Genomic DNA, 25,452 nt, shown 5'->3' with positions numbered 1-25,452 from the left:
ATGAATAGCTGTAGAGCCATTTAGTTTTTTCATTTTGTTGATTCTATGTTTGAATCTGGCAGTTTTAACACTTTGTGCCATAATTCTTGTAGGTTTGTTATAAGAAGTGTAAAAATTTGCTTTTATTCTTTTTGTAAAGCTGTCATATTGAGAAAATAATGCATTTCTTAGGTCTAGTCTAATCTTGAGGATTTCCTTATGAATCGTTGAGGATGGGGTAGTGAGATTTTGCTGAATTTTTTCTTTCTCAAAAAGCTTTGACTGAATTTTTTTTTCCCCTATTCTCTTTTATTTTTGGGTGAAATTTGTATTAGTATTCCCCTCAGAACTGCCTTATGTGCATTCCATAACATAAATGGGCATATGTTTTCTACGTTATTTTCTTTAAAGTAATTCTCAATGTTGTTTTCAATATATTTTTTATATTTAGGGGAATGTTGGAGAAAAGAATTACTGTATTTTTCGGACTGTAAGACGCACCGGACCATAAGACGCACCTAGGTTTTAGAGGAGGAAAATAAAAAAATAAAAATTTAAGCAAAAAATGTGGTCATGATGCACTTTTAAGGGGGAGGGGGTCTTCTGCTGACACTGGTATAGGGGTAATGTCCCCCAATTCTGACAATATCCCCCATCCTGGTATATATGCCGCCCCCCTTCCTTTTATATGTGGTCCCCATCCCCATCCTGGTGTGCCTGGCATCCCTCCATCCTGGTATGCATGGCACCCCTTATCCTTATCCTGGTATGCATGGCACCTCTCATACCTATCCTGGTATGCATGGCACCCCTCATACCTATCCTGATATTCATGGCACCCATCATCCCTGTCCTGGTATGCATGGCACCCCTCATCCCTATCCTGGTATGCATGGCACCCCTAATCCCTGTCCTGGTATGCATGGCACCCCTAATCCCTATCCTGGTATGCATGGCACCCCTAATCCCTGTCCTGGTATGCATGGCATCCCTCATCTCTGTCCTGGTATGCAGGCACCCCTAATCCCTATCCTGGTATGCATGGCACCCATCGTCCCTATCCTGGTATGCATGACACCCTTCATCCCTGTCCTGGTATGCATGGCACCCCTCATCCCTGTCCTGGTATTCTTGGCACCCCTAATCTCTGTCCTGGTATGCATGGCACCCCTAATCCCTGTCCTGCTATGCATGGCACCCCTAATCCCTGTCCTGGTATGCATGGCACCCCTAATCCCTGTCCTAGTATGCATGGTCCCCATAATCCCCATCAGGCTGCACATTAAAAAAAAAATAAACACTCCTACTCCCCTTTCTTCTCTCTCCTCCAGCGCTGCGTCCTGTCTGCCTGCACTGATCTCTCCATGTGAGTCGCACATGACGTCACTGCCATGCGCGGCTCACAAGGAGAGATCAGCTGCCGGAAGTCACTGCTCCCCACGCCGGGTCTGTGTGCGCGGGGAGCAGTGACTTCACTCTCCTTCATAGCCGGCACAATATGAAGAAGGGAATAAATACCATATAAATACCATAAATAGGTTGTGGGGCCTATTTATATGGTATTTATTCCCTTCTATGTGTCTATTTAGTCATATTAAGTATTTAGTTTAGCACTCTAATTTATATATATCCACTGAGATTTACTTATTTATAATTCTAGCTGCTGCTATACATATTTATTGCACTATGCACTTCAAAACATAGTCTGGATTTGACTTCAATCTGATTCCTATTGATTTATGCCCCACAGTTAATGAATTTGGGTATTTATTATATATTCTTGAGTCTGTTTTCTAATTTATGTGTATTTTTATTTATATTTGTATTTTTTTTTTTTTTAAATCTATTAAATAAATATTTTAAAATAATTTTATGGTTATTCATTGTTTATTGAGTGTGTTTTGTATTTATGATAAATTAATATTCCATTATATATATGGTATAGTATTCTTGGTTAGTTGTGTTAAACAAATTATGTTGACTTTACTATCTTTTATTTCCCTCCAGGTTAAAAATCGTCTCTTAGGACTGTTAAGACCTTTCACATTTAATGTAAGCAGTTTTATGTCCATATTGAAAGAGAATAATATTAAACCACTGATTAATATATTAAAAAGTATGTTAGGATGTTAAAGAGTTATTCTTGAAAGGTTAGATTGTAATAAATTTACTATTAAACTTACTTATACTATATATATTTACCTATCACTTATAGTACACAAATATAGAAGAAATGCAGTAAAATATACAATTGAAGTCTACCTAAATAAAATACATAAACACATAAAAGTTCTCCAGGAGGAAACTTAAGGCCCCGTCACACTTAGCGACGCTGCAACGAATCCGACAACGATATGACCTGTCAGGGATCGTTGCTGCGTCGCTATGTGGTCGCTGGTGAGCTGTCAAACAGGCAGGCTCACCAACGATCGGGGAGCAGCGACATCGTGGAAAGAATCTTTCCACGATGACCTGCTCCTGGTTACCAGCCTGCTGAAGCAGGAGCAGGCTGGTAACCATGATTAACAGCGGGTTACTAGGGGCACACGCGCACCTAGTAACCCGTTGTTTATCATGGTTACCACTCTGCCACGGTGAGGGGGAGGTTACCGCTCACTTTAGCAGGCTCGTAACCATGATAAACAACGGGTTACTAGGTGCGCGTGTGCCCCTAGTAACCCGATGTTTATCATGGTTACCAGCCTGATCGCTGCTCCCGCTGGTCACACACAGCGATGTGTGCTGACTAGCGGGACGGCAACGACCAAAAAATGGTCCAGGACACTTTGCAGCGATCAGCGACCTCACAGCAGGGGCCTGATCGCTGCAAAGTGTCACACATAGTGACATCGCTGGTGAGGTCGCTGTTGCATCACCAAAACCGTGACACAGCAGCGATCTCGCTAGCGATCTCGCTATGTGAGACGGGGGCTTTACTCTTCAGGAAGTTCCTTCCTAATTGGGAAAAAAAGTTTGTGGGATTAAACTCCCAAGTCACATCTCCAAAAAAAAAAAAAGAAGATATATTTTTAAACCAAAAAGAAAAACAGTTAGAATTCTGTGAAAGGAGACAGTCTTGCGAAGAAAATAAAAAAAAATAAAAAATAAACCTTCAATAAGATGCGTAATGGTAACAACTGGAAACCTAAAGAAGAAAATGTAGATGATCTTTTCCCTCTTAAGTCAGCCTGGAGAATAACGACTGGAGGAAGGATGTTCTCTGTCTCCAATTTATAATAAAAAGTTTCTTCCTTCTTCATGCAAAAATATTGGGACTATTTTCCCTTTATAGGAGACCAAAAGTTTTGTAGGGAATCCTCATCTGTAAGTTATCCCCCTTTGGCGCAAATCACTGATGATATCTTTAAAGGACTTTCTGAGTTGAATTGTTTCCTTTGATAAATCCGCAAAAAGTTTAATATGATTATATGGCTCAGGAAACTCTTTTCTTTTAGATAGTTTTACACTTTTTCTTTAGCATTATAAAAGTGTAGGCGAAGAATTGTGTCTTTTGGCACTTCAGAAAAAATTGACGATGGGCGAGGCAAGCGATGGATCCTATCAATTGTTAAGTCAAGTTCTGTAAGGGATGGGATGGACTTGGAAAGAAGGTTTTTAACATAGTCAGGAAGATTGTTCTGAGTAACTTTTTCAGAGATCCCTCTCAGCTTAATGTTATTCCTTATATTCCTATCTTCGATATCTGCTAGTTTGGTATGAAGGTAGTGAATTTCCTTTTGTGTGTCCTGCTGCTGATTGTCTAAAGTCACATTCCTTTTCTCCACTGCTTCAATTTTTTTGTCACTGCTATCAAGTCTCTGACTTATATATTCCATATTGGTTTGAAGTAGTTGGGCTTGTCTTTCAAATGCTAAAACAAAAGTATTATTTAATGCATTAACGATTTCTCTTATATATTACTCTGATGCATTTCTTTCAGAGGCTTGGATACTATCTATTTTTGTAAATACTTTTAGTCTAACAACTTGGGATAATTTATCTGGCATAAAATGGTCCATTTTGGGACGTATTTTGTCCGGACTGTTAGGCTATGTGCCCACGATGCAGAAATGCTCTGGATTTTTCCTGAGCGTTTCTGCATCTACCTGGCAGAAAAAAATGCATGCGGATTGTACATGTGGATTGTACATGCGGATTTTACATGTGGATTGTACATGCGGATTTTACATGTGGATTGTACATGCGGATTTTACATGCGTTTTTCCTGCCAGGGACAAGCGGATGTGAAGCTTTCTTCACATGCATTTCCGCATGCGCATTGAAAAGCGCTTTCCAAGTGATTTTAACATCACTTGGAAAGTGCTTGACAACTTGGTCACACTATATAAATCCATGCAAACGGCATGGATGTATATAGTGTGTCCGAAAGAATGGTAAAAAATAAAAAAATAAATCTATACTTACCTTCCGATGGCCCCAGCAGTCTTGCTTCGCTCCGTCCTGGCTGCCGGCAGATAATGGTACACTGAAGGACCTGCCGACGTCAGCGTCGCGTGACCTGTCACATGACTATGACGTCAGTGCAGGTCCTCCAGTCTTTCGCGATCTGCCGGCAAGGGAGGACGAGTGCAGCAGGGGCCGTCAGAAGGTAAATATAACATTTATTTTTTCTTTTATTCTTTTTTTTTTTTTACAGTTTCTATGGTACCCGGGTCTGGATGTGCTTATCTAGTGAAGCTGAATACATGCGTTCTAATGCAAGTCAATGGCGGCGAAAACGCTGCGCTTCCGCAAAATAATTGGTAGTCCAGCGTTTATTTCCGCAATGATAATCCGCAGCGGAAATTTCCGCAGCAAGTGCACAGCACATGCGGATTATCATTGGGGAACATTGCAGGCCTTCTACCATGCGTTTTTTAAGTGGTTCTGCAGCGTTTTTGCCGCTGCAGAAACGCTTAAACGCATCGTGGGCACACAGCCTTAGAGAAAGAAGCATTATTAATGATAGATTAATTATCAGATTCGGACAAAGTAGCTATTCCCTTTATACTCTAAGATTCTGGTTCTTTGCGCTTGTTGTTTGGAGGATTAGTCGCATCCATTTGCATAAAACCAGTTGTATCAAAAGTTGGAAAAGTAAAAATTGGTTGCCTAATGTTGCTGCTAGTTGTATTCTCATTTGCGTCTTTAGCTATTTTTGGATTCTCCGAGATAGTCTTAGATTCTTTAAATTTCTCTCTGATTAGTTGGAATCATTGTTTTGGAAGAATCAGTTTTTTTCTCAGAATTACTTTTATTTTTTCCAGATTTAATTCCTGGAGGACTTATATTTCTGACTATATTATTGGAATTACCTATGACCGATTAGGACGCATATTTCTGAGAGTATTTCTCCCTTTGTGGACGACTCTTGCTCTCATATGTAGGGGGCTTGCTGGTAGATGCAAAATTAGTTTTATCATTAACTATCCATTTTAGGATTTTATAACCTCTGGTTCTTTACCCACTCCAGTCAGGCTGAGTGAGAGCCCGTCAGCTGTAACGGAAGTGGACATGCCTGCTGTTTTTGACAGATCTCAGAGAACAAGCGCATCACATCTTTCTCAATCCACTGTAACATCTCCGCCTGCACCTCACTCACGGTCCAGCAGTTTGTCCGGTTCACCGTACTCTGCTCTCTCTCAGCACTGCAGCCAGCCCTCTGTCCCACAGTTGTGGTCACGTAAAAGATGGTTTCCTCCTACACATGACAAAGCTAAGAGGTTGAACTCTACCATCTCCAAACTGTTGGCCACGGAAATACTGCTTTTCCGCCTGGTAGATACAGACAGTTTCCGAAAGCTGCTGGCCGTCGCACTCCCCCAGTACCAGTTGCCCAGTCGCCATTACTTCTCTAAGAAAGCTGTGCCTGCACTACACCAGCATGCCGCAGACAACATCACCCATTACTTGACTAAATCTATGTCTGCCAGGGTGCATTTCACCATAGACACCAGGACGAGTAAGCATAGCCAAGGGCGTTACATCTCGCTGACTGGGCGCTGGGTGACGCTGGTGGCTGTGAGGGCAGACGGGGAAGGGGCTGCTCCGCAAGTCTTGGAATCCCCAAGGCTTGCAGAACAAATCTCTGTATTTCCCACTTCCTCCGCTGCTTCTGCTTCCTCCACTTCCTCTAAGGCCTCCCCCTGCGCACTCAACCTCTGCCTTAATGAGACACACGTTCCAACAGTGCAGAGCGTATCCACACCACCTCTGTACGGCGCAGCCAGGTCTCATTGCAGTCAGGCAGAGATAAAATTAATATGCCTTGGAGATCGCCATCATACAGTTAAGGAGCTGAGTTTGAGCAATGGCTGTCTCCGCTGAACCTTGAGCCAGGGAAGGCCGTGTGCGATAAAGGTGCGAACCTGGTGGCGGCCCTATGCCGAGGCAAGCTCACACACGTGCCTTGCATGCCTCACATCCTCAACCTGGTTTTACACAGATTTCTCCGCTACTATCCTGGCCAGAATGAGCTGCTGCAGAAAGCACGGAAGCTGTGTGCTCACTTACGCCGTTCGCACCCCTCAGGTCATCGACTTGCATCGATACAGAGGTCTTTGTCCATGCCAGTTAACAGGTTGATATACAATGTGCCGACATGGTGAAATTCCACTCTGCACATGTTGCAAAGACTGTGGCAGCAGCAATGAGTCCTGACGCAGTATTTCATGTTGTATAGCGAGAGCCAACACAGTACGGACGTGGGGCATATCACATTCATGGAGTGGGCACAGATTAAGGACCTGTACACCCTTCTGCACAGTTTTGAAATTGCTACTAAGATGGTTAGCGCTGACGATGCCGTCATCAGCATCACTATTCTGGTCATCTACATGCTGGAGCAGACTTTGAATAGCTTGTGGCAGGAGGTGGTTTTCCCAGAAGAAGAGGAGGATGCAAAAGGTATAACAATGTCTCAAAGATCCAGACTGTCATCACACAGGGGGGTGCCAAGGGTGGATGGATTACTGCTATCGAGGGGGGCTGGTGATACAAGTCAAACTGTTAGTGAAGGTGCAAGAGGCGAGGAAGAAATGGAGGAGGAAGAGGTGATGGGCGAGTAACAGTCAGGAGATGAAGAGGATAATCATCTCCTCTCTGTTGTTCGTGGTTGGCGGGAGGCGACGGAGGAAACAAGCATCAGTGTTACCCAGCCACCAACACAGCATGGCCTTGGACCTCAATGAAGAGCCCAACATATGAGTGCCACTATCTGCAACAGGATCCCCATATAGTTATGATTCAAAATAGTGCTGACTACTGGGTTGTTCAATCCACGCTATAAGTGTAAATTTTGCCAGATGCTTCCCACCCTGGAAATGGACCCATGAATGCTGGATTATCGAAACACACTTTTACACAACCTTAAGAGAGGTTTTCCCCAAGACAGCAGTGAGGCGTACTGTGTGCATCGCACCTGTAGACTTTCAACCTCCGGCATGTCAATTCAGCAATGCCAAAACAATAGCAGCAGCAGTGTAAGTAGCAGTAGCAATTTCTGTGAATCATTTCACACATTTTTTTCACCAGCTCGGGTACCAGCACAACAGAGTCCAAGTCTGACACTTGGTGAACTACTGGAGAGGATGGTGCAGGAGTATCTAGTGCTCAATATCAATACCATTAGGGAGGGTTTGGACCCTTTTACATTTTGGTCTTCAAAAATGGATGAGTGGCCTGAGCTCGCCTGTCACGCCTTGGAGGTTTTATTATGCCCAACAGCCAGAGTTCTCTCAGAACGTGTCTTCAGAGCTGCTGGTGGTGTCCTGACGGATAAGCGCAGCCAGCTGTCCCATGAAAGTGTAGACCGCCTAACTTTCATCAAGATGAACAAGTCATGGATCTCCAAGGACTTTTGCACCCCAATCACAGACTGTATAGAGTAGGCGATGTTCTAGTTTTTAGTGTGCTGCATTGATCTCGTGTAATTGCAGTCTGTGATATCTTTAGCATGGCTTCTGTGCCTGCTGTTGCTGCTGCAGATGTTAACACTAATTTTTGGAAATGTGAACACTCCTGGTTGGGTCTCCATCTGCTGGGTTGGCTGTAGTGGAAGAAGTGTCGGTCCCCATTATACTATTTCCACTCTACTGAAATTGATGCCACTTTGGTGGTGTCAGCCCCTAATTTAGGGAAATGTAAACACTCCAGATTGGGTCTCCATCTGCTGGGTTGGCTGTAGTGAAAGAGTTGTCGGTCCTATTTATACTATTTCTACTCTGGTGAAATTGATGCAACTTTGGTGGTGTCAGCCCATAATTTTTGGAAATGTGGAGGCTCCTGGTTGGGTCTCCAATCTGCTGTGTTGGCTGTAGTGGAAGAGGTGTCAGTCCCCATTATACTATTTCTACTCTAGTGAAATTGATGCCACTTTGGTGGCGTCTGCCACTCATTTTTTTAAATTTGAAGACGCCTGATTGTGTCTCCATCTGCTGGTTGGCTGTAATGGAAGAGATGTCGGTCCCAATTTTACTATTTCAACTTTACTGAAATTGATGCCACTTTGGTGGTGTCAGCCCCTAATTTAGGGAAATGTGAACAGTCCTGATTGGGTCTCCATCTGCTGGGTTGGCTGTAGTGGAAGAGGTGTCGGTCCCCATTATACTATTTCTACTCTACTGAAATTGATGCCACTTCGGTGGTGTCAGGCCTGAATTTAGGGAAATGTGAACACTCCTGGTTGGGTCTCCATCTGCTGGGTTGGCTGTAGTGGGAGAGATGTCGCTCCCCATTATATTTGTAACCTGGTGAAATTGATGCCACTTTGGTGGTGTCAGCCTCTAATTTAGGGAAATGTGAACACTCCTGATTGGGTCTCCATCTGCTGTGCTGGCTGCAGTGAAAGAGGTGTCGATCCTAATTATACCATTTCTACTCTGGTGAAATTGATGCCACTTTGGTGGTGTCAGCCTCTAATTTAGGGAAATGTGAACACTCCTGATTGGGTCTCCATCTGCTGGGTTGGCTGTAGGTCCCCATTATACTAGTTCTACTCTACTGAAATTGATGCCACTTTGGTGGTGTCAGGCCTTTATTTTTGGAAATGTGGAGACTCCTGGTTGGGTCTCCATCTGCTGTGTTGGCTGTAGTGGAAGAGGTGTCGGTCCTCGTTATACTATTTCTACTCTTCTGCAATTGATGCCACTTTGGTGGTGTCAGCCCCTAATTTAGGGAAATGTGAACACTCCTTATTGGGTCTCCATCTGCTGGGTTGGCTGTAGGTTCCCATTATACTAGTTCTACTCTACTGAAATTGATGCCACTTTGGTGGTGTCAGGCCCTAATTTTTTTAATTTGAAGACTCCTGATTGGGTCTCCATCTGCTGGGTTGGCTGAAGTGTAAGAGGTGTCGGTCCTAATTATAACATTTTTACTCTGGTGAAATTGATGCCACTTTGGTGGTGTCAGCCTTTAATTTTTGGAAATGGGGAAACTTCTGCTTGGGTCTCCTTCATGTGTGTTGCCTTTCGCAGTAGGCCTTCCAGACCGGCAGGCTTCCACTTATTTTCAGTCAACTGCCTTCCTTAAATTTTTGTACCAATACTAATCTATGAAATTCATATTTCTGCCATCTGAGTGTGGCTGAGCATAAAAGCAGGTTGAGCTGTTGCATGTGTTATCAGGGCTCTCAGCACAGCAGGCCTACACCGATTCCTCACCCACCTTGTCTGAATTTGAAGTTCAATTCAAAGCTGTAAATGCTGGCCCAGACCCTGATACCTCATGCATGGCCCATGACTGATTGCTGCTGTGTCATTATAAAATTTGCACTGTGGGTCAATTGAGGCCACTTTCCTGGTGTCTGCGCCTAATTTGATCTGTTTTGGCAGCTTTTGGGCCCGTCTGAAAGTGTTGTGTATGCGTTTGGTTTTGCCTCCCCTTGAATCCAATGGTGTTCAGCTATGTTCGGCGAATATTAGATGAATAAATCGGTGAATATTGCAAAATCGGTGATCGTAACCGGAACCGAATATTGAAGTATTCGCTCATCTTTAATGGAGAGTAGTCATCATGGTGGAGACAGGGGAATGTTGATTGTAGGGAGCTTGGCACATATGGCAGACTTTATGTACCTCGGCCTTTACCGTGACCCTCGTGTTACATTCATCCATTCATCTTGGCCAAAAGAGAGAACTGGGTGTTCACCCTGATAGACAAATGGTACAAGGAGAACCTTGCATTTCTCCTTCCTGAGGTGGAGAGGCCTACTAAAATGGTGCTTTATCAGAAGGCCATTGTGGAAAATATGTTGAAAAAATTCCCATCAGACAATGCTAGTAGCAGGGGGCAAGCTTCCTTGCCCAACCAAGGAGGAAAGGCAAGGGACACACACACACACACACACACACACACACACACACACACACACACACCAGGTACAGATGATGCAGGGGTACACTGTCAAAGGCCTGGGCCAATTTCATGACACCCTACCAGTGTCCATGCCCTGATGACCGGGTATTTATGACAAGGAGGGAAAGGTTTTTAAAGATGATCAAGCAGTACCTGGCTGACAGGCTCACTCTGATAAAAATGAACAAAGCCTGGATTAGCCCTGACTTTTCCACACCACCAGATGACAGCAGCGCATAAAGCATTTTTAATCTTCAATATTTGAATGAGGCCTGCCAGTTGTTGCCTTCTAGAGTCAATGAATAACCCTGCTTATAGTTTTTTCCTTTCTTTGCACTTTATGAGTGTAGAAGTGCCACTACACTTTGTTCACAATATTTGAATGAGGCACTACAATTGGTGCCTTCAAGGGTGTATGGATGACCCTGCTTGTAATTTTGGGCAGGATTTGCACTTAGGGCATAGCCTTTATGAGTCTAGGAGTACCGCGACATCACAATTTGAACAGAATGTGTATGAGGCCCTCCTTTATAATATAATAATTTTATTTCTATAGCGCCAACATACAGTACAGACCAAAAGTTTAAAGATTTTTCTGTATTTTCATGACTGTGAAAATTGTACATTCACACTGAAAGCATCAAAACTATGAATTAACACATGTGGAATTATATACTTAACAAAAAAGTGTGAAACAACTGAAAATATGTCTTATATTCTAGGTTCTTCAAAGTAGCCACCTTTTGCTTTGATGACTGCTTTGCACACTCTTGGCATTCTCTTGATGAGCTTCAAGAGGTAGTCACCGGAAATGGTCTTCCAACAATCTTGAAGAAGTTCCCAGAGATGCTTAGCACTTGTTGGCCCTTTTGCCTTCACTCTGCGGTCCAGCTCACCCCAAACCATATCGATTGGGTTCAGGTCTGGTGACTCTGGAGGCCAGGTCATCTGACGTAGCACCCCATCACTCTCCCTCTTGGTCAAATATCCCTTACACAGCCTGGAGGTGTGTTTGGGGTCATTGCCCTGTTGAAAAATAAATGATGGTCCAACTAAACGCAAACTGGATGGAATAGCATGCCGCTGCAAGATGCTGTGGTAGCCATGCTGGTTCAGTATACCTTCAATTAAATCCCCAACAGTGTCACCAGCAAAGCACCCCCACACCATCACACCTCCTCCATGCTTCACGGTGGGAAACAGGCATCTAGAGTCCATCCGTTCACCTTTTCTGCGTCGCAAAAAGACACCGTGGTTGGAACCAAAGATCTCAAATTTGGACTTATCAGACCAAAGCACAGATTTCTACTGGTCTAATGTCCATTCCTTCTGTTCTTTAGCCCAAACAAGTCTCTTCTGCTTGTTGCCTGTTCTTAGCAGTGGTTTCCTAGCAGCTATTTTTACCATGAAGGATTGCTGCACAAAGTCTCCTCTTAACAGTTGTTGAAGAGATGTGTCTGCTGCTAGAACTCTGTGTGGCATTGACCTGGTCTCTAATCTGAGCTGCTGTTAACCTGAGATTTCTGAGGCTGGTGATTCGGATAAACTTATCCTCAGAAGCAGAGGTGACTCTTGGTCTTCCTTTCCTGGGGCGGTCCTCATGTGAGCCAGTTTCTTTGTAGCGCTTGATGGTTTTTGCAACTGCACTTGGGGACACTTTCCAAGTTTTCCCAATTTTTCGCACTGACTGACCTTCATTTCTTAAAGTAATGATGGCCACTCGTTTTTCTTTACTTATAATTTGTATTATGGCAAGAAAAAAGCAGCTAACAGTCTATTCAGAAGGACTTTCAGCTGTGTATCCACCAGACTTCTGCACAACACAACTGATGGTCCCAACCCCATTTATAAGGCAAGAAATCCCACTTATTAAACCTGACAGGGCACACCTGTGAAGTGAAAACCATTTCCGGTGACTACCTCTTGAAGCTCATCAATAGAATGCCAAGAGTGTGCAAAGCAGTCATCAAAGCAAAAGGTGGCTACTTTTGAAGAACCTAGAATATAAGACATATTTTCAGTTGTTTCACACTTTTTTGTTAAGTATATAATTCCACATGTGTTAATTCACAGTTTTGATGCCTTCAGTGTGAATGTACAATTTTCATAGTCATGAAAATACAGAAAAATCTTTAAATGAGAAGGTATGTCCAAACTTTTGGTCTGTACTGTATTTCGCAGCACTTTTAATTGTAGAGGAAAATTGTACAGACAATAAAAGACATTACAGAATAACAATCACATAAATCTACAGATGTCAAGAGGAGTGATGGACCTGCTCGCAAGCTTACTATCTATGAGGAGATAGGGGAGACACGAAAGGTGGACGGTAACAATTGTTTGTATTGTAACTCTTTCGGCTAAAATTTCCCATAGACGAGCAACCAAGAATTAGGAATTGCTCAGTGAGTAACAAGCATCCGAGTATTTCAGTGCTTACTCCTCCCTAAAGAGCTTTCAAGTATCTCATTGATAAATTTCCAAAGTTGAGCGAAGAAAGGATAAAGGAAAGAGTCTTAATTGATTCATATGCTTCTCCAAGATAATGAGTTTCTCTGTTGCGGAGAAAGGAAAAGGCTGCATGGGTAGCATTTGCATTAGTGGTAACTAATTTTTTGGGAAACTCAAAAGCAGATAACTATGAAGCGTTGGTGGAAAGTCTCCTCAAAACCTATAAGGATCTGGGTTGTAACATGTCCTTTAAAGATTAATTTCTTACATTCGCTTCTAGACTTTTTTCCATCAAACTGTGGAGCAGTGAGGGACGAGAATGGTTAGAGATTTCACCCAGATATTGCAGCTATAGAGAAAAGATATCAAGGAAAATGGAATCCATCAATGCTTGCAGATTAGAGTTGGACAATTGTAAGAGTTGATCGGATGCAGAAGTACAAGAGACAAACAAAAGAGTTGTCACTGAATGAGGAGCAAATTTTGTAATGCAATTTCTGTAACTGTTTATAATTTACAATAGTGTTTACACAGATTTTAGTTACTTGAATTGTTGCCAAGTTTCCTCTAAATAAATATCAGAAAAATGGCATAACAAAATATTCTGCATCTTTATATTTGCAAAAGTAATTATGTTTCAAAGTCCTGAAACTTTTATGCATTAATTATATGTAGCAGTACAAGGAAAACTCTCGGATATCATAGAAACAAGAGACAACTAAAAAAATTCATTGTCAGATTTGAATTCACGAGGTCAAAATCATTAAGAAATGGCTCATTTCATAAATGAACCTGACAACTTTTGAAAATATGTAAAAAACAGTGTTACATCTGAAAGATCCTTGAGCTAGTCAGGTGGAAGGTCCTTAAGCTACTCACTCAGGATGTGCAGGTCCCGGTACCTTCCTCTCCTGCTCTACACCAATCGGTTAGAGAAGTGTGGTGCTGGAGGAGAGAGAGAGCAGTTCTCTCAGTGATCAGGAAGGACACTGCCTGATTTTTTCCTCTGTCACTGGAAGCTGCCTCCAGTCTATAAGACGCACTCATTTGTTAGCAAGATGTTTTTCTTGCTAATAGTGTGTCTTATAGTCCACAAATTATGGTAAGTTCTGAAGTAATTCCCTTTCTCATTTAATTATATGACTGTCTGGTATATGTTTTTGTACAATTTGTCAATAACATACCCCAATCAACGCTGTTGTCACAGTCCCCACCTCCAGACAAATCGAACATCACAAAGGAGCCAGAGAGAAGCCACAACCAAAGGCTTCCTGTTGATGTTCAATACGTCCGAAGGCGGGGACAGTGAAACCGGCACTGATTTTGCACAGGGCTCAAGTGATGTAACAACCTCATGTGAGCTCCGGGAACGTGAGTCCCGACATCGCTGGAACGGCGCTGGCACGGGATCTAAGTATGAGTGTTTTCATTTCAATGAGGCCAAACATGGTGCAATTTTCAGTTAAAACATTTCCAAAATTCCGAATATGAAAAAGGCTTCTCCAGTGTATGGGTTCTCTGATGTTTATTAAGAGTTGATTTCCAAGTAAAACATTTCCCACATTAAGAACATAAAAAAGGCTTCTCCCCTGTGTGACTGCTCTGGTGACTAAGAGATTATTCCTTCACACAACATACCTCATTATGAACAGGAAAAAGGCTTCTCCCCTGTGTGAGTTCTCTGGTGCCTAACTAAATTTGATTTATCTACAAAACATTTCCCACATTCTGAACATGAAAAAGGCTTCTCCCCTGTGTGAGTTCTTTGATGTTTATTGAGAGTTAATTTCAGGGTAAAACATTTTCCACATACTGAACAGGAAAAAGGCTTCTCCCCTGTGTGGGTTCTTTGGTGCTTATTAAAGCTTGATTTGTGGTTAAAATATTTTCCGCATTCTGAGCAGAAAAAAGGCTTCTCCCCTGTGTGAGTTCTCTGGTGGCTAACTAGATTTGTTTTCCGGGTAAAACATTTTCCACATTCTGAACATGAAAATGGCTTCTCCCCTGTGTGAGTTCTCTGATGCATAACAAAATCTGATTTCTGGTTAAAAAATTTCCCACATTCTGCACATGAAAATGACTTATACCCTGTGTGATTTCTTTGGTGGATAACAAGCTGTGCTTTCCGGTTAAAACATTTCCCACATTCTGAACATGAAAAAGGCTTCTCCCCTGTGTGAGTTCTTTGGTGACTAAAAAGAGATGATTTCTTCACAAAACATTTCCCGCATTCTGAACATGAAAAAGGCTTTTCCCCTGTGTGAGTTCTTTGATGTTTATTGAGAGTTAATTTCAGGGTAAAACATTTTCCACATTCTGAACAGGAAAAAGGCCTCTCCCCTTTGTGAATTCTCTGGTGCCCAACTAAATTTGATTTATCTACAAAACATTTCCCACATTCTGAACATGAAAAAGGCCTCTCCCCTGTGTGAGTTCTCTGGTGGCTAACAAGATGTGCCTTCCGGTTAAAACATTTCCCACATTCTGAACATAAAAAAGGCTTCTCCCCTGTGTGAGTTCTTTGGTGACTAACAAGAGCTGATTTATGGCTAAAACATTTCCCACATTCTGAACATGAAAATGACTTATCCCCTGTGTGATTTCTTTGGTGGATAACAAGATGTGCTTTCCGGTTAAAACATTTCCCACATTCTGAACACGAAAAAGGCTTCTCCCCTGTGTGAGTTCTTTGGTGACTAAGAAGAGATGATTTCTTCACAAAACATTTCCCACATTCTGAACATGAAAATGGCTTCTTCCCTGTGTGAATTCTCTGGTGGCTAACAAGATCTGTTTTCTGGTTAAAACATTCCCCACATTTGGAACAAGAAAATCTATTCTCTGCTGGGTAAAGGTTTTGATATTTAAGAAAAGACTTTTCGAAGGGAAAACTATTTCCATATTCTGAAAGTGAAAATGGCTTCTTTGCTTTAGGAGCAATTTGTTTTTTAATGCTTATTTTGTGACTTTGATTTTCCTTAGTAGTTGGTAATGAATCAGAAGACAGGACCTGTTTCAAAGGATCAGATGACAGATCTTTGCTGTGAAGGGATGATGGTATATCTGGAGTAATGGCATTCATTTCATTTGTATCCTGTGGGATCTCAAGATCATTTGATGTAAAAATTGAAGATGTCGGCTGTCCCTCTGATCTCCTGGTACAGTCATCTGCCAAGAATAAAACCAATTATTATTTATGAATAAAAATATCCTTGAATATTATATTTTTGAAAATTTCTACTTAACGTCTGTGAAATGGCAAGTTATGTAAAATATTGAATTATTCACCAAGACAATGACAGTTCACAGTCTAATAGAAAACCTCATAGGATGAACCAGTGGAGTATGATGTGTAAAACTGTTTGTTCATTCTGTCTCCCAAATATGGAATAAAAAGCCACCAAACAATGTTATGTAGGTGAAAATAATATCAATAAAAACTTCTACTCATCTCACAAAAAAACAAGTCCCCACTCAGGTCCATCATCTGTCAATGGAAAAACAGAGGTTTCCACATTATTAGTGGCTCAAAGGCTCTTGAAAAGCAACATGGCTTCCATAAACCAATCCAGCAATATCCACTCTCCCAAAGTCAAATCTCCCCCTCACTTCTGAGCCTTGCAGTGCGCCCAAACCACATTTAGCCTCCATGTATATGACATTACTATAGGGAGAAGAACCCACTTAATTTACGGTGTGTGTCTCCTGGAGCACAATCTGGGCATAATGTGATGGGTATTAAAGTAGTATATTTGTAATTTTCACTCTCCATCATCCACTTCATGCTAATTTCCGGAAAGCGACTGTGGAGTCAAAATACTCACTACTCCTATAGATTATTTCACTGAGGGTTATAATTTCCAAAATGAGTCACTTTATGGGGATTTCTACTGCTCTGGTTTTCTGCCATTTTGTCATATTAGGGCTTCTGCAAATGGTTTGTCCCATCTCATCTGGATTTGCTCTTGGGACATCTGCTTCTGTCACCAGGAGCCGCCTTATTCATCCTGCAGGCGGCGCTGGTGATGGAGGAGACGTCAGAACCAGAAGTTGTAGGTGGCGCAGGCTCTGACCAACCAGGAAGATTAGGGTGCCTGGGACCAGTAGTACCATCCAGTCTGGCAGTATGGGTGTGTGCTGTCCAGCTGGAGTAATCTGCTCCCTGCTTCAGCCAACTGGAAAGCACCGCACCCTACTAAAGCTGGAAGCATATCGCCGGAAGCTGCCAGATCCAGCCTTGTTCTCCTCTGGTTCAGTCCTCTGTGATCAGCTCCCGGCTTGTGTATTTGTTTCCTGTTGTGATCCCGGCCCGTTTACTGACTACTCTTGTGTCTTCTGATTTTGTATTTTCTCTGCTCTTCTGGTTCTGACCCGGCTACCTGATTATTCTTCTTCCCATCTTACACCACAGAACAGCCTGTAAATTTAGATTCTGACATTTTGGAAAGGCAATGGAGACCTTATTTTTAAAGACTACCAGGGAATTGCAGACTCACATAAGTGAGGCAGGCCAATCCCACCACAAATCATACAAATAGAATAAAGAAAACACGTTATGACGCGCCCCCTGGGACATATTCCTTTTTGAGGGGAATACCCGGCACCGGATCAGATGGGGGGGGTTGTAGTCTCCGAGCGGCTGTGACCCGGCCCCGTGCCCAGGGCGTCAAGCTCAGTGTTATGTGGCAGCTTTACAGATGTTACTAAAGTTCTTTTGTGTCGACTACGCCACCCGTTGGGATGCGGTCACTGTGGCCGCCGCTGCAGCAGGGTCCGCTGAGGCTGATGGTGGGTGCGCAGCTTGGTGGGATAACCCCCAACGGGAGGGGTATAGCCTCAGGGGGTCAGGTGCAGAGGATGGGGGTTGTGGTGGTGCGGTGCAGCCGGCAATGAAGACAGACTCGGGTTGTGCAGTTAAGGGTGTTTACTTACTGCAGATGTTGTACTGGTCACTCCAGCTGCTAGTGACCACCCGAGCCGTGCTGCGTCCACCAGGTCCTGGATCCAGCCAACCCCCAAACAAGTCCGGAGCGTGGCCCTGAGCTCTCCCTCTGTCCTTTCTTCAGCCGTCCCCACCAGGGATTCACCTAGGTCCAGCTCCCTCGGGCCTTCTTTTGGGACACCCTTGGCCCTGGGTTCCCTGACCCTTCATGTGGTGTGCCTTCGGGGTGAATGTAGTGGGTGACCGTGACAGACACTGCCCACGGTCTCCGGTCTCTGGCTGGGGAATGTCTTTACCCCCACCAGCTTGGGTTCCGGTACCCTGATGCTGACTCCTCACCCGGTGTTCTAATTTGGGTTCTTGGGTCCCTTCAGTCTTCCCCCTCTGGGTCTTTCTCTTTCTTCCTCCTCTCTCTCTCTCTCTAGGGCTCCGCTCTGCTCCTCTTCCTGATTCTGACAGACTGACCCTGATCTCAGTTGGTGCCCACCTTATATACACCCTCTATGTGTGAGCTCAGGTGACCAGCACCCAATGAGCTCCTAACACTACCCAGACTGCTCCCCCTATCTGCCCCTACACTACATGGGATGTACCACCCCCCTCCCACTCCAGCCAGGAACAGGCTCAGTTGTACCTGCACATTTCTAAGTGGGAGTACCGTCGGCCTGCTCCTCTGAAATGGGATGTATGTAGTGCATGCAGTCTATCTGAGCTCAGTTCCACACTCCATCCTTACCCGGGAGTGGAATATCACACCTCTGGGTTGAGGTGCAATACCCCTGTAGCAGCTGAATCCTCAGGGTGCTACATTCCCCCCTGGTAAATCACAGCACGTCCTCGGGCTGTAAAGACATAAAACACCAAAACATACAAAATTTTTCATATAAACATAATAAAACATATAAAACATTATATATATATAAAACTTTTTTATATAAACATTCTCGTAGACTTCTCTTGTCTCTGGTTCTTCCTCCGGACACTGTGCAACGTGTGTCCGGGAAAAGTGCGACAGTCTCTTAGAAAAATCTGGTTTTCTTATAAAACCGGTAGGGGGCGCTTTAGGACGCGCAACTATATACAGGGGAAGTTGGCCGCTCTCAGTCCTCGGCCAGGTAGAGGGAAGGGAATGGCTGCTCACAGTCCTCAGCCTGTAGGATGAAGGGGTTAACGGGTAAACAGTTCACTGGTCCCAACGGGGACTATTTTAGCAGCAACGGTTCACTGTGCCCCGACAGGCAACTATATACAGTCTCTACTCCCGTCCTCAACGACGGCTCCCTCCTGCTTTTTCTTGATACGGTGTTTCTTCAGACCCGTCCGGGTCCTCTGGCTCCTCCTCTCCGTACCGCAACTCCTCCTCCGTCAAGCGGTGCACGTGGAGGGCGTAAGGTCCTTTGGCACACTTGTGCCGGGTGAATGTGACCTCGTCTCCGACGTAGAGGTCGCGGCCTTTGTGACCTTCCGGCAGGTGGGACTCGACGTCTCTGCGAGTCACAAAAACGTCACCGCGGTTGTTACGGTCCCGAATAAAGCCCCACCCATGCTGCGGGTTGAACTTTATCACTGTCCCGATGGTGCGGGGACAATGCGCTGCACGGGGGTTCCTCCTAGTCCGGCTCTTCTGCTCCGCGCTCCGGATTTGGGCCTGTTGTTCTCTGACCCGCCTCTCCTCCCGTTCTCTCTTAAACTCTGCTAGCTGCTGACGACAACACTCAGTACGCTCAGCGGCGACTGCCCGAGTTTCTCCGGTGAACCCCATCAAATCTTCTCCCATGGGGTCCCACACGAATTGGGCTTCTTCTAAAGGAGGCGAGACCCGAGTCACGGGCTTCGGAGCCGGGATCAGGGGCTCACACAAGGGCCCTAGTCTTTGTTGCCGCTCCAGCTCATGGTATCCTTCGGGCCAGATGAAGGGTCGCCCGTCCGGCCATGTGAGCTGGCTGAAGAGGTCCTCCCCCAGGTGTGGCACCCTTGGTATTGCGGGCGCGGGCGCGGTGGTGGTGGCGCCCGGGTTGCCCAGGCCTTGCGGCCAGGTCTGGGGCACCTGGAAGGTGAAGGGCACCGTTAGGACGGCGGCGCCCTGGGCTACCTGGCCTTGCGGCCAGGCCGGAGGCTCCGCGGAGGTAGGGGGCGCTGTTGGTGGTGCGGCGCCCGGGGGTACTAGGCCTTGCGACCAGGCTGGTGGTATTTCCTGCTTTGTCACGCTCCGGGTCGAGGCGCGTGACGTCACAGGGGTCGCTGCGGCGGCTTCCGGTCGGGGCCTAGTCCATAGCGGTGACATGGCGGCTACGGGCACAGCAGGGGGACTTTCGGGCTCTGCGACGGGGAGCTGGGGCAGGTAAGCGGTGTCACGGCTTGGGGTATAGGCATCCCCTTTACCTGCCTCCATGCGTTCGGCTCCCTCCTCGGCGCCGTCTCCGGCCTTGGGTCCTCCCGCGCCATCCTCAGAGGCGGTCTGCTTCCTCTTCCAGGGTAGCGTGCTCCGTTGACTGGTCTCAGCTTGCTGGGTCATCTCCCGGCTCCACTCCGCCAGTATCTCACGCTGTACCCGGGCCATCCTCCTTGCGAGGCCCTCCAGGGCAGTCTGTGCACACTCCCGGTCTCGGGGGAGCTGCGCTAAGATCTCCGCTAGACCTAGCGGGGTTGTGGACTCTAGCAGGCTCCTGACCATCGGGTCGGTGCTGCTCTGCTCTGCTTCCGGCAGGCTCCTGGCCAGCGGGCCGGTGCTGCTCTGCCCTCCTTCCTCGGTCTCTAGCAGACTCCTGGCCAGCGGGCCGGTGCTGTTCTGCTTTCTCTCCATCTCCGGGTGAGCTCCTCCGCTACTCCTCGTTAGACCTCTTGCCTCCGGGTGCGCTCGCTCCAGACTGCTCCAAGCGACACCCATCTTTTCTCTTCTCTTTCGTCTCCTCCCACTTCGAGGGCGGTCCCGGGGCAACTCGGTGACTGTCAGCTCCAGGGGGAGTTCTTTCACGCTGACAGACACCTCCAGCATCACAGTCTCTGTTGGTGGGGGCGGTTTCCACTTTTGGCGCCATTTTCTGTCCTGGCCCACGATGGGAGGTGGCCTCTTGCCCTCCTTTGGCACGCCCATAATGGCGTCCGCTGCTCTTTCAAGGCGGGAAATCTGCGGTTTTGGCGGGAAGCGTCGCCCAGTGGCGGGAAACTCGGCAGATGGCGGGAACAAGCTGGAAATGGCGGACAATCGGCGGGAAACGACTGGTGATGGAGTCCGATGGCGTGGACCCTCCGGAACCGGCGGGAGACTTCTTTCTGAGGTAAACTTGCACTTTTCTTCAGGCACGCAGTACCCGGGTGTTGCGGGCACGTAATCCTGCCGACTACGCCAAAGTTGACGCGCCCCCTGGGACATATTCCTTTTTGAGGGGAATACCCGGCACCGGATCAGATGGGGGGGGGTTGTAGTCTCCGAGCGGCTGTGACCCGGCCCCGTGCCCAGGGCGTCAAGCTCAGTGTTATGTGGCAGCTTTACAGATGTTACTAAAGTTCTTTTGTGTCGACTACGCCACCCGTTGGGATGCGGTCACTGTGGCCGCCGCTGCAGCAGGGTCCGCTGAGGCTGATGGTGGGTGCGCAGCTTGGTGGGATAACCCCCAACGGGAGGGGTATAGCCTCAGGGGGTCAGGTGCAGAGGATGGGGGTTGTGGTGGTGCGGTGCAGCCGGCAATGAAGACAGACTCGGGTTGTGCAGTTAAGGGTGTTTACTTACTGCAGATGTTGTACTGGTCACTCCAGCTGCTAGTGACCACCCGAGCCGTGCTGCGTCCACCAGGTCCTGGATCCAGCCAACCCTCAAACAAGTCCGGAGCGTGGCCCTGAGCTCTCCCTCTGTCCTTTCTTCAGCCGTCCCCACCAGGGATTCACCTAGGTCCAGCTCCCTCGGGCCTTCTTTTGGGACACCCTTGGCCCTGGGTTCCCTGACCCTTCATGTGGTGTGCCTTCGGGGTGAATGTAGTGGGTGACCGTGACAGACACTGCCCACGGTCTCCGGTCTCTGGCTGGGGAATGTCTTTACCCCCACCAGCTTGGGTTCCGGTACCCTGATGCTGACTCCTCACCCGGTGTTCTAATTTGGGTTCTTGGGTCCCTTCAGTCTTCCCCCTCTGGGTCTTTCTCTTTCTTCCTCCTCTCTCTCTCTCTCTAGGGCTCCGCTCTGCTCCTCTTCCTGATTCTGACAGACTGACCCTGATCTCAGTTGGTGCCCACCTTATATACACCCTCTATGTGTGAGCTCAGGTGACCAGCACCCAATGAGCTCCTAACACTACCCAGACTGCTCCCCCTATCTGCCCCTACACTACATGGGATGTACCACCCCCCTCCCACTCCAGCCAGGAACAGGCTCAGTTGTACCTGCACATTTCTAAGTGGGAGTACCGTCGGCCTGCTCCTCTGAAATGGGATGTATGTAGTGCATGCAGTCTATCTGAGCTCAGTTCCACACTCCATCCTTACCCGGGAGTGGAATATCACACCTCTGGGTTGAGGTGCAATACCCCTGTAGCAGCTGAATCCTCAGGGTGCTACAGTTACATCCCCAAATATCAACATATGTATGAGGGAAGAGCTCCAATACTAAATCAGAGTTGCACTCGTTTATGGTGGATCATTGGAGCTACTATGAGTCCTGACCAGGAGAGTAGAGAAAGTATTAGCGCCCCCATTTCAGGAGAGATTGTGCAGTAATCTGAATTCTTTAGGATTGAAAACATAATGGAATTTATGATGTGGAGTGAATCCATTAAACCAGGGCTGGAGCCACCACATCTCCTGCAGGCGTGAATAAATGTATATTACAGCCATCAACCACGCACAGCTTAGACATACAGTGGGGAAAATAAGTATTTGATCCCTTGCTGTTTTTGTAAGTGTGCCCACTGACAAAGACATGAACAGTCTATAATTTTAAGGGTAGGTTAATTTTAACATTGAGAGATAGAATATCCCCCCCCCCCCCCAAAAAAAAAAAAAACAAAAACAAGAAAATCACATTGTATAAATTAGATATTTTTTTTTTGGCATTTTGCAGTGAGAAATAAGTATTTGATCCCCTACAAACCATTATGAGTTCTGGCTCCTACAGACCAGTTAGATGCTCCTAATCAACTCGTTATCTGCATTAAAGACAGCAGCCTTACATAGTCACCTGTTTAAAAAGACTCCTGTCTACAGACTCAATTAATCAGTCAGACTCTAACCTCTACAACATGGGCAAGACCAAAGAGCTTTCTAAGGATGTCAGGGACTAGATCAAAGACCTGCACAAAGCTGGAAAGGGCTACAAAACCATAAGTAAGACACTGGGCGAGAAGGAGACAACTGTTGGTGCAATAGTAAGAAAATGGAAGAAATACAAAATGACTGTCAATCAACATCGATCTGGGGCACCATGCAAAGTCTCGCCTCGTGGGGTACCTTTGATCATGAGGAAGGTGAGAGATCAGCCTAAAACTACACAGGGGGAACTTGTTAATGATCTCAAGTCAGCTGGGACCACAGTCACCAAGAAAACCATTGGTAACACATTATGCCTTAAAGGTTTAAAATCCTGCCGCGCCCGCAAGGTCCCCCTGCTCAAGAAGGCACATGTGCAGGCCCATCTGAAGTTTGCCAATCAACACCTGGATGATTCTGTGGGTTATTGGGAGAAGGTGCTGTGGTCAGATGAGACAAAAATTGAGCTCTTACAAATTAACTCAACTCGCCGTGTTTGGAGGAAGAAGGATGAGTACAACTCTAAGAACATCGTCCCAACTGTGAAGCATGCTGGGGGAAACCTTATACTTCGTGGGTGCTTTTCTGCAAAGGGGACATGACGACTGCACCGTGCTGAAGGGAAGATGGATATGGTCATGTATTGCGAGATTTTGACCAAAAACCTCCTTCCCTCAGTAAGAGCAATGAAGATGGGTCGTGGCTGAGTCTTCCAGCAAGGCAATGACCCAAAACGTACAACCAAGGCAACAAGAGAGTGGCTCATATGGGACCATATGAGCACATTCAGCAGCACAGAAGGGAGAGAAGGTAGATCAGCCAATAAGATATCAGGGTTCTAGGAAGCCAACAGCATCATTACCCTCCGATTTCTCTTACTGGCCCATCACATTATTTTTCTTCAACTGATTTTCTAACTTGTCAGCACATTCTACAAACGCTGTCATTTAGCTTTGTAGTTTACAGATCTGGGAACGTACCGGTCAGTGTCTTCTAATCCCAGGGGGTAGGTGGATCTCCCAGGTTGTAAGTTCTATAGAAAAGGGCTTTCAATGCTCAAAGCCATTGCAACAGTTTTCGGTGTAGGTCAATTTTGTGGTCTTGTGGCAAAATAGTCATCACATAATTGTTATACGGCTGGACTACACCACCGATAAAGCAGCCACAGCCAGTGACTGAGAAGAATCTGTGACTACTCTGCATTTAGTGGTTACTACTCACCTGGATAGTCATATGTAGGAGTCTCCTCTGTACACCGCTCATCATCCCTCACATATGTCTCTGTAGTATTAATATGGGTCAGATCTTCACTCTGAAAACAAATATTGTAAAAGTCACAGACAGATGGAGAAGTCACATCTATGATCAGCTCTAATCCTGCCATCTCCACCATTCTCATTACACAAGTATAAAACATATAATACTGGTGGATAAAACAAGACTGAACACAAGACCTTCACAGTCGTCTACACATCATAGGGGAGATCTCATGACACCTTCTCTCCATCTACCTGATGATCCTGAGGAACATTGGGATCTTCTTGTTTACAGTCCTGTGGAGGAAGAGGACGGGGACATCTCTCTGGTGTTGTCCTCTTACCGGATAGATCTGCAGGAAACACATACAGGGACTGAATTCATTCTTTACATACAGATAATTATAGGCCGTGTGTATTTAGTCCTGTCTATTACCTGGTGATGTGAGGGGCTGGGGAACCTCCATCATGACGTCCTTGTACAGATCTTTGTGACCTTCTAAATACTCCCACTCCTTCATGGACAAATAGACAGCGACATCCTGACACCTTATAGGAACCTGACACATACAATGATACTGTCATCCCCCCTATCCCATCATAGCATTAATGTATAATGTCCCAGCATTCCCAGCAGTGTCACCTCTCCAGTCAGCAGCTCAATCATCTTGTAGGTGAGTTCTAGGATCTTCTGGTCATTGATGTAGTCATGTATCAGGGGGTGAGGTGGAGGCCCTGTGATTGGGCTCAGGGGTCTTCCCCATCCCTCAGACACAGGGGCCTGACAGCGCTCACTAGAGGTCTTCTTCACTACTGTGTAATCCTGATTATGGAACGACACATTAATATATCTCCCTCCAGACATTTCCAGAGTCCTCACCTCTCCAGTTCTGTCCATCTGTTATTCCCATAGATAAGAATGATGTGACATCATCAGAATCTCTCACCTCTCCAGTAAGACGGAAAAGGATCTCTAGGGTGAGGTGTAATATTTTCTCTGCCATCATGTCTCTTACCCATCAAAGATGGACATGGACAATCAGGAAGATTCTCTTCTATAGAAAATCTTCACTGAGAGGATCCGATATTGTAGGGACCTGAATGAGAAGAAGGGGAGTCGATGTAACATCATACAATTACTGCAGATAATAAGGGGAAACATATGAGGGGATTTATTATTTTACAGTAGTTTTCTTCTTTACATCTACTAATAAAACCTATATATTTTAGGCT

The 25,452-nt window shown here is 45.7% G+C and overlaps 2 protein-coding genes across 2 annotated transcripts in view; both read right to left on the bottom strand.

Moving 5' to 3' along the window:
* LOC141176190 (oocyte zinc finger protein XlCOF29-like) overlaps window positions 1-25,452 on the bottom strand; it is a 434,978-nt gene that overhangs the window by 219,380 nt on the left and 190,146 nt on the right. The gene's annotated exons all lie outside the window — the stretch shown is intronic.
* Window positions 14,297-25,339, bottom strand: LOC141176085 (uncharacterized). The gene is made up of 6 exons (XM_073660075.1): window positions 25,167-25,339; window positions 24,863-25,042; window positions 24,656-24,779; window positions 24,475-24,572; window positions 24,185-24,275; window positions 14,297-15,954 (listed from the first exon to the last, which is right to left on the bottom strand). Exons 1-6 carry the CDS (start codon window positions 25,224-25,226, stop codon window positions 14,429-14,431), a joined length of 2,079 nt encoding a protein of 692 aa, XP_073516176.1. The 5' UTR covers window positions 25,227-25,339; the 3' UTR covers window positions 14,297-14,428.

The sequence above is a fragment of the Phyllobates terribilis genome, unplaced genomic scaffold, assembly GCF_046119375.1.
Source record: "Phyllobates terribilis strain yellow unplaced genomic scaffold, ASM4611937v1 Scaffold_17__1_contigs__length_24005725, whole genome shotgun sequence".
Classification (NCBI taxonomy): domain Eukaryota; kingdom Metazoa; phylum Chordata; class Amphibia; order Anura; family Dendrobatidae; genus Phyllobates; species Phyllobates terribilis.
This window is presented reverse-complemented; position numbering and strand designations above follow the sequence as displayed.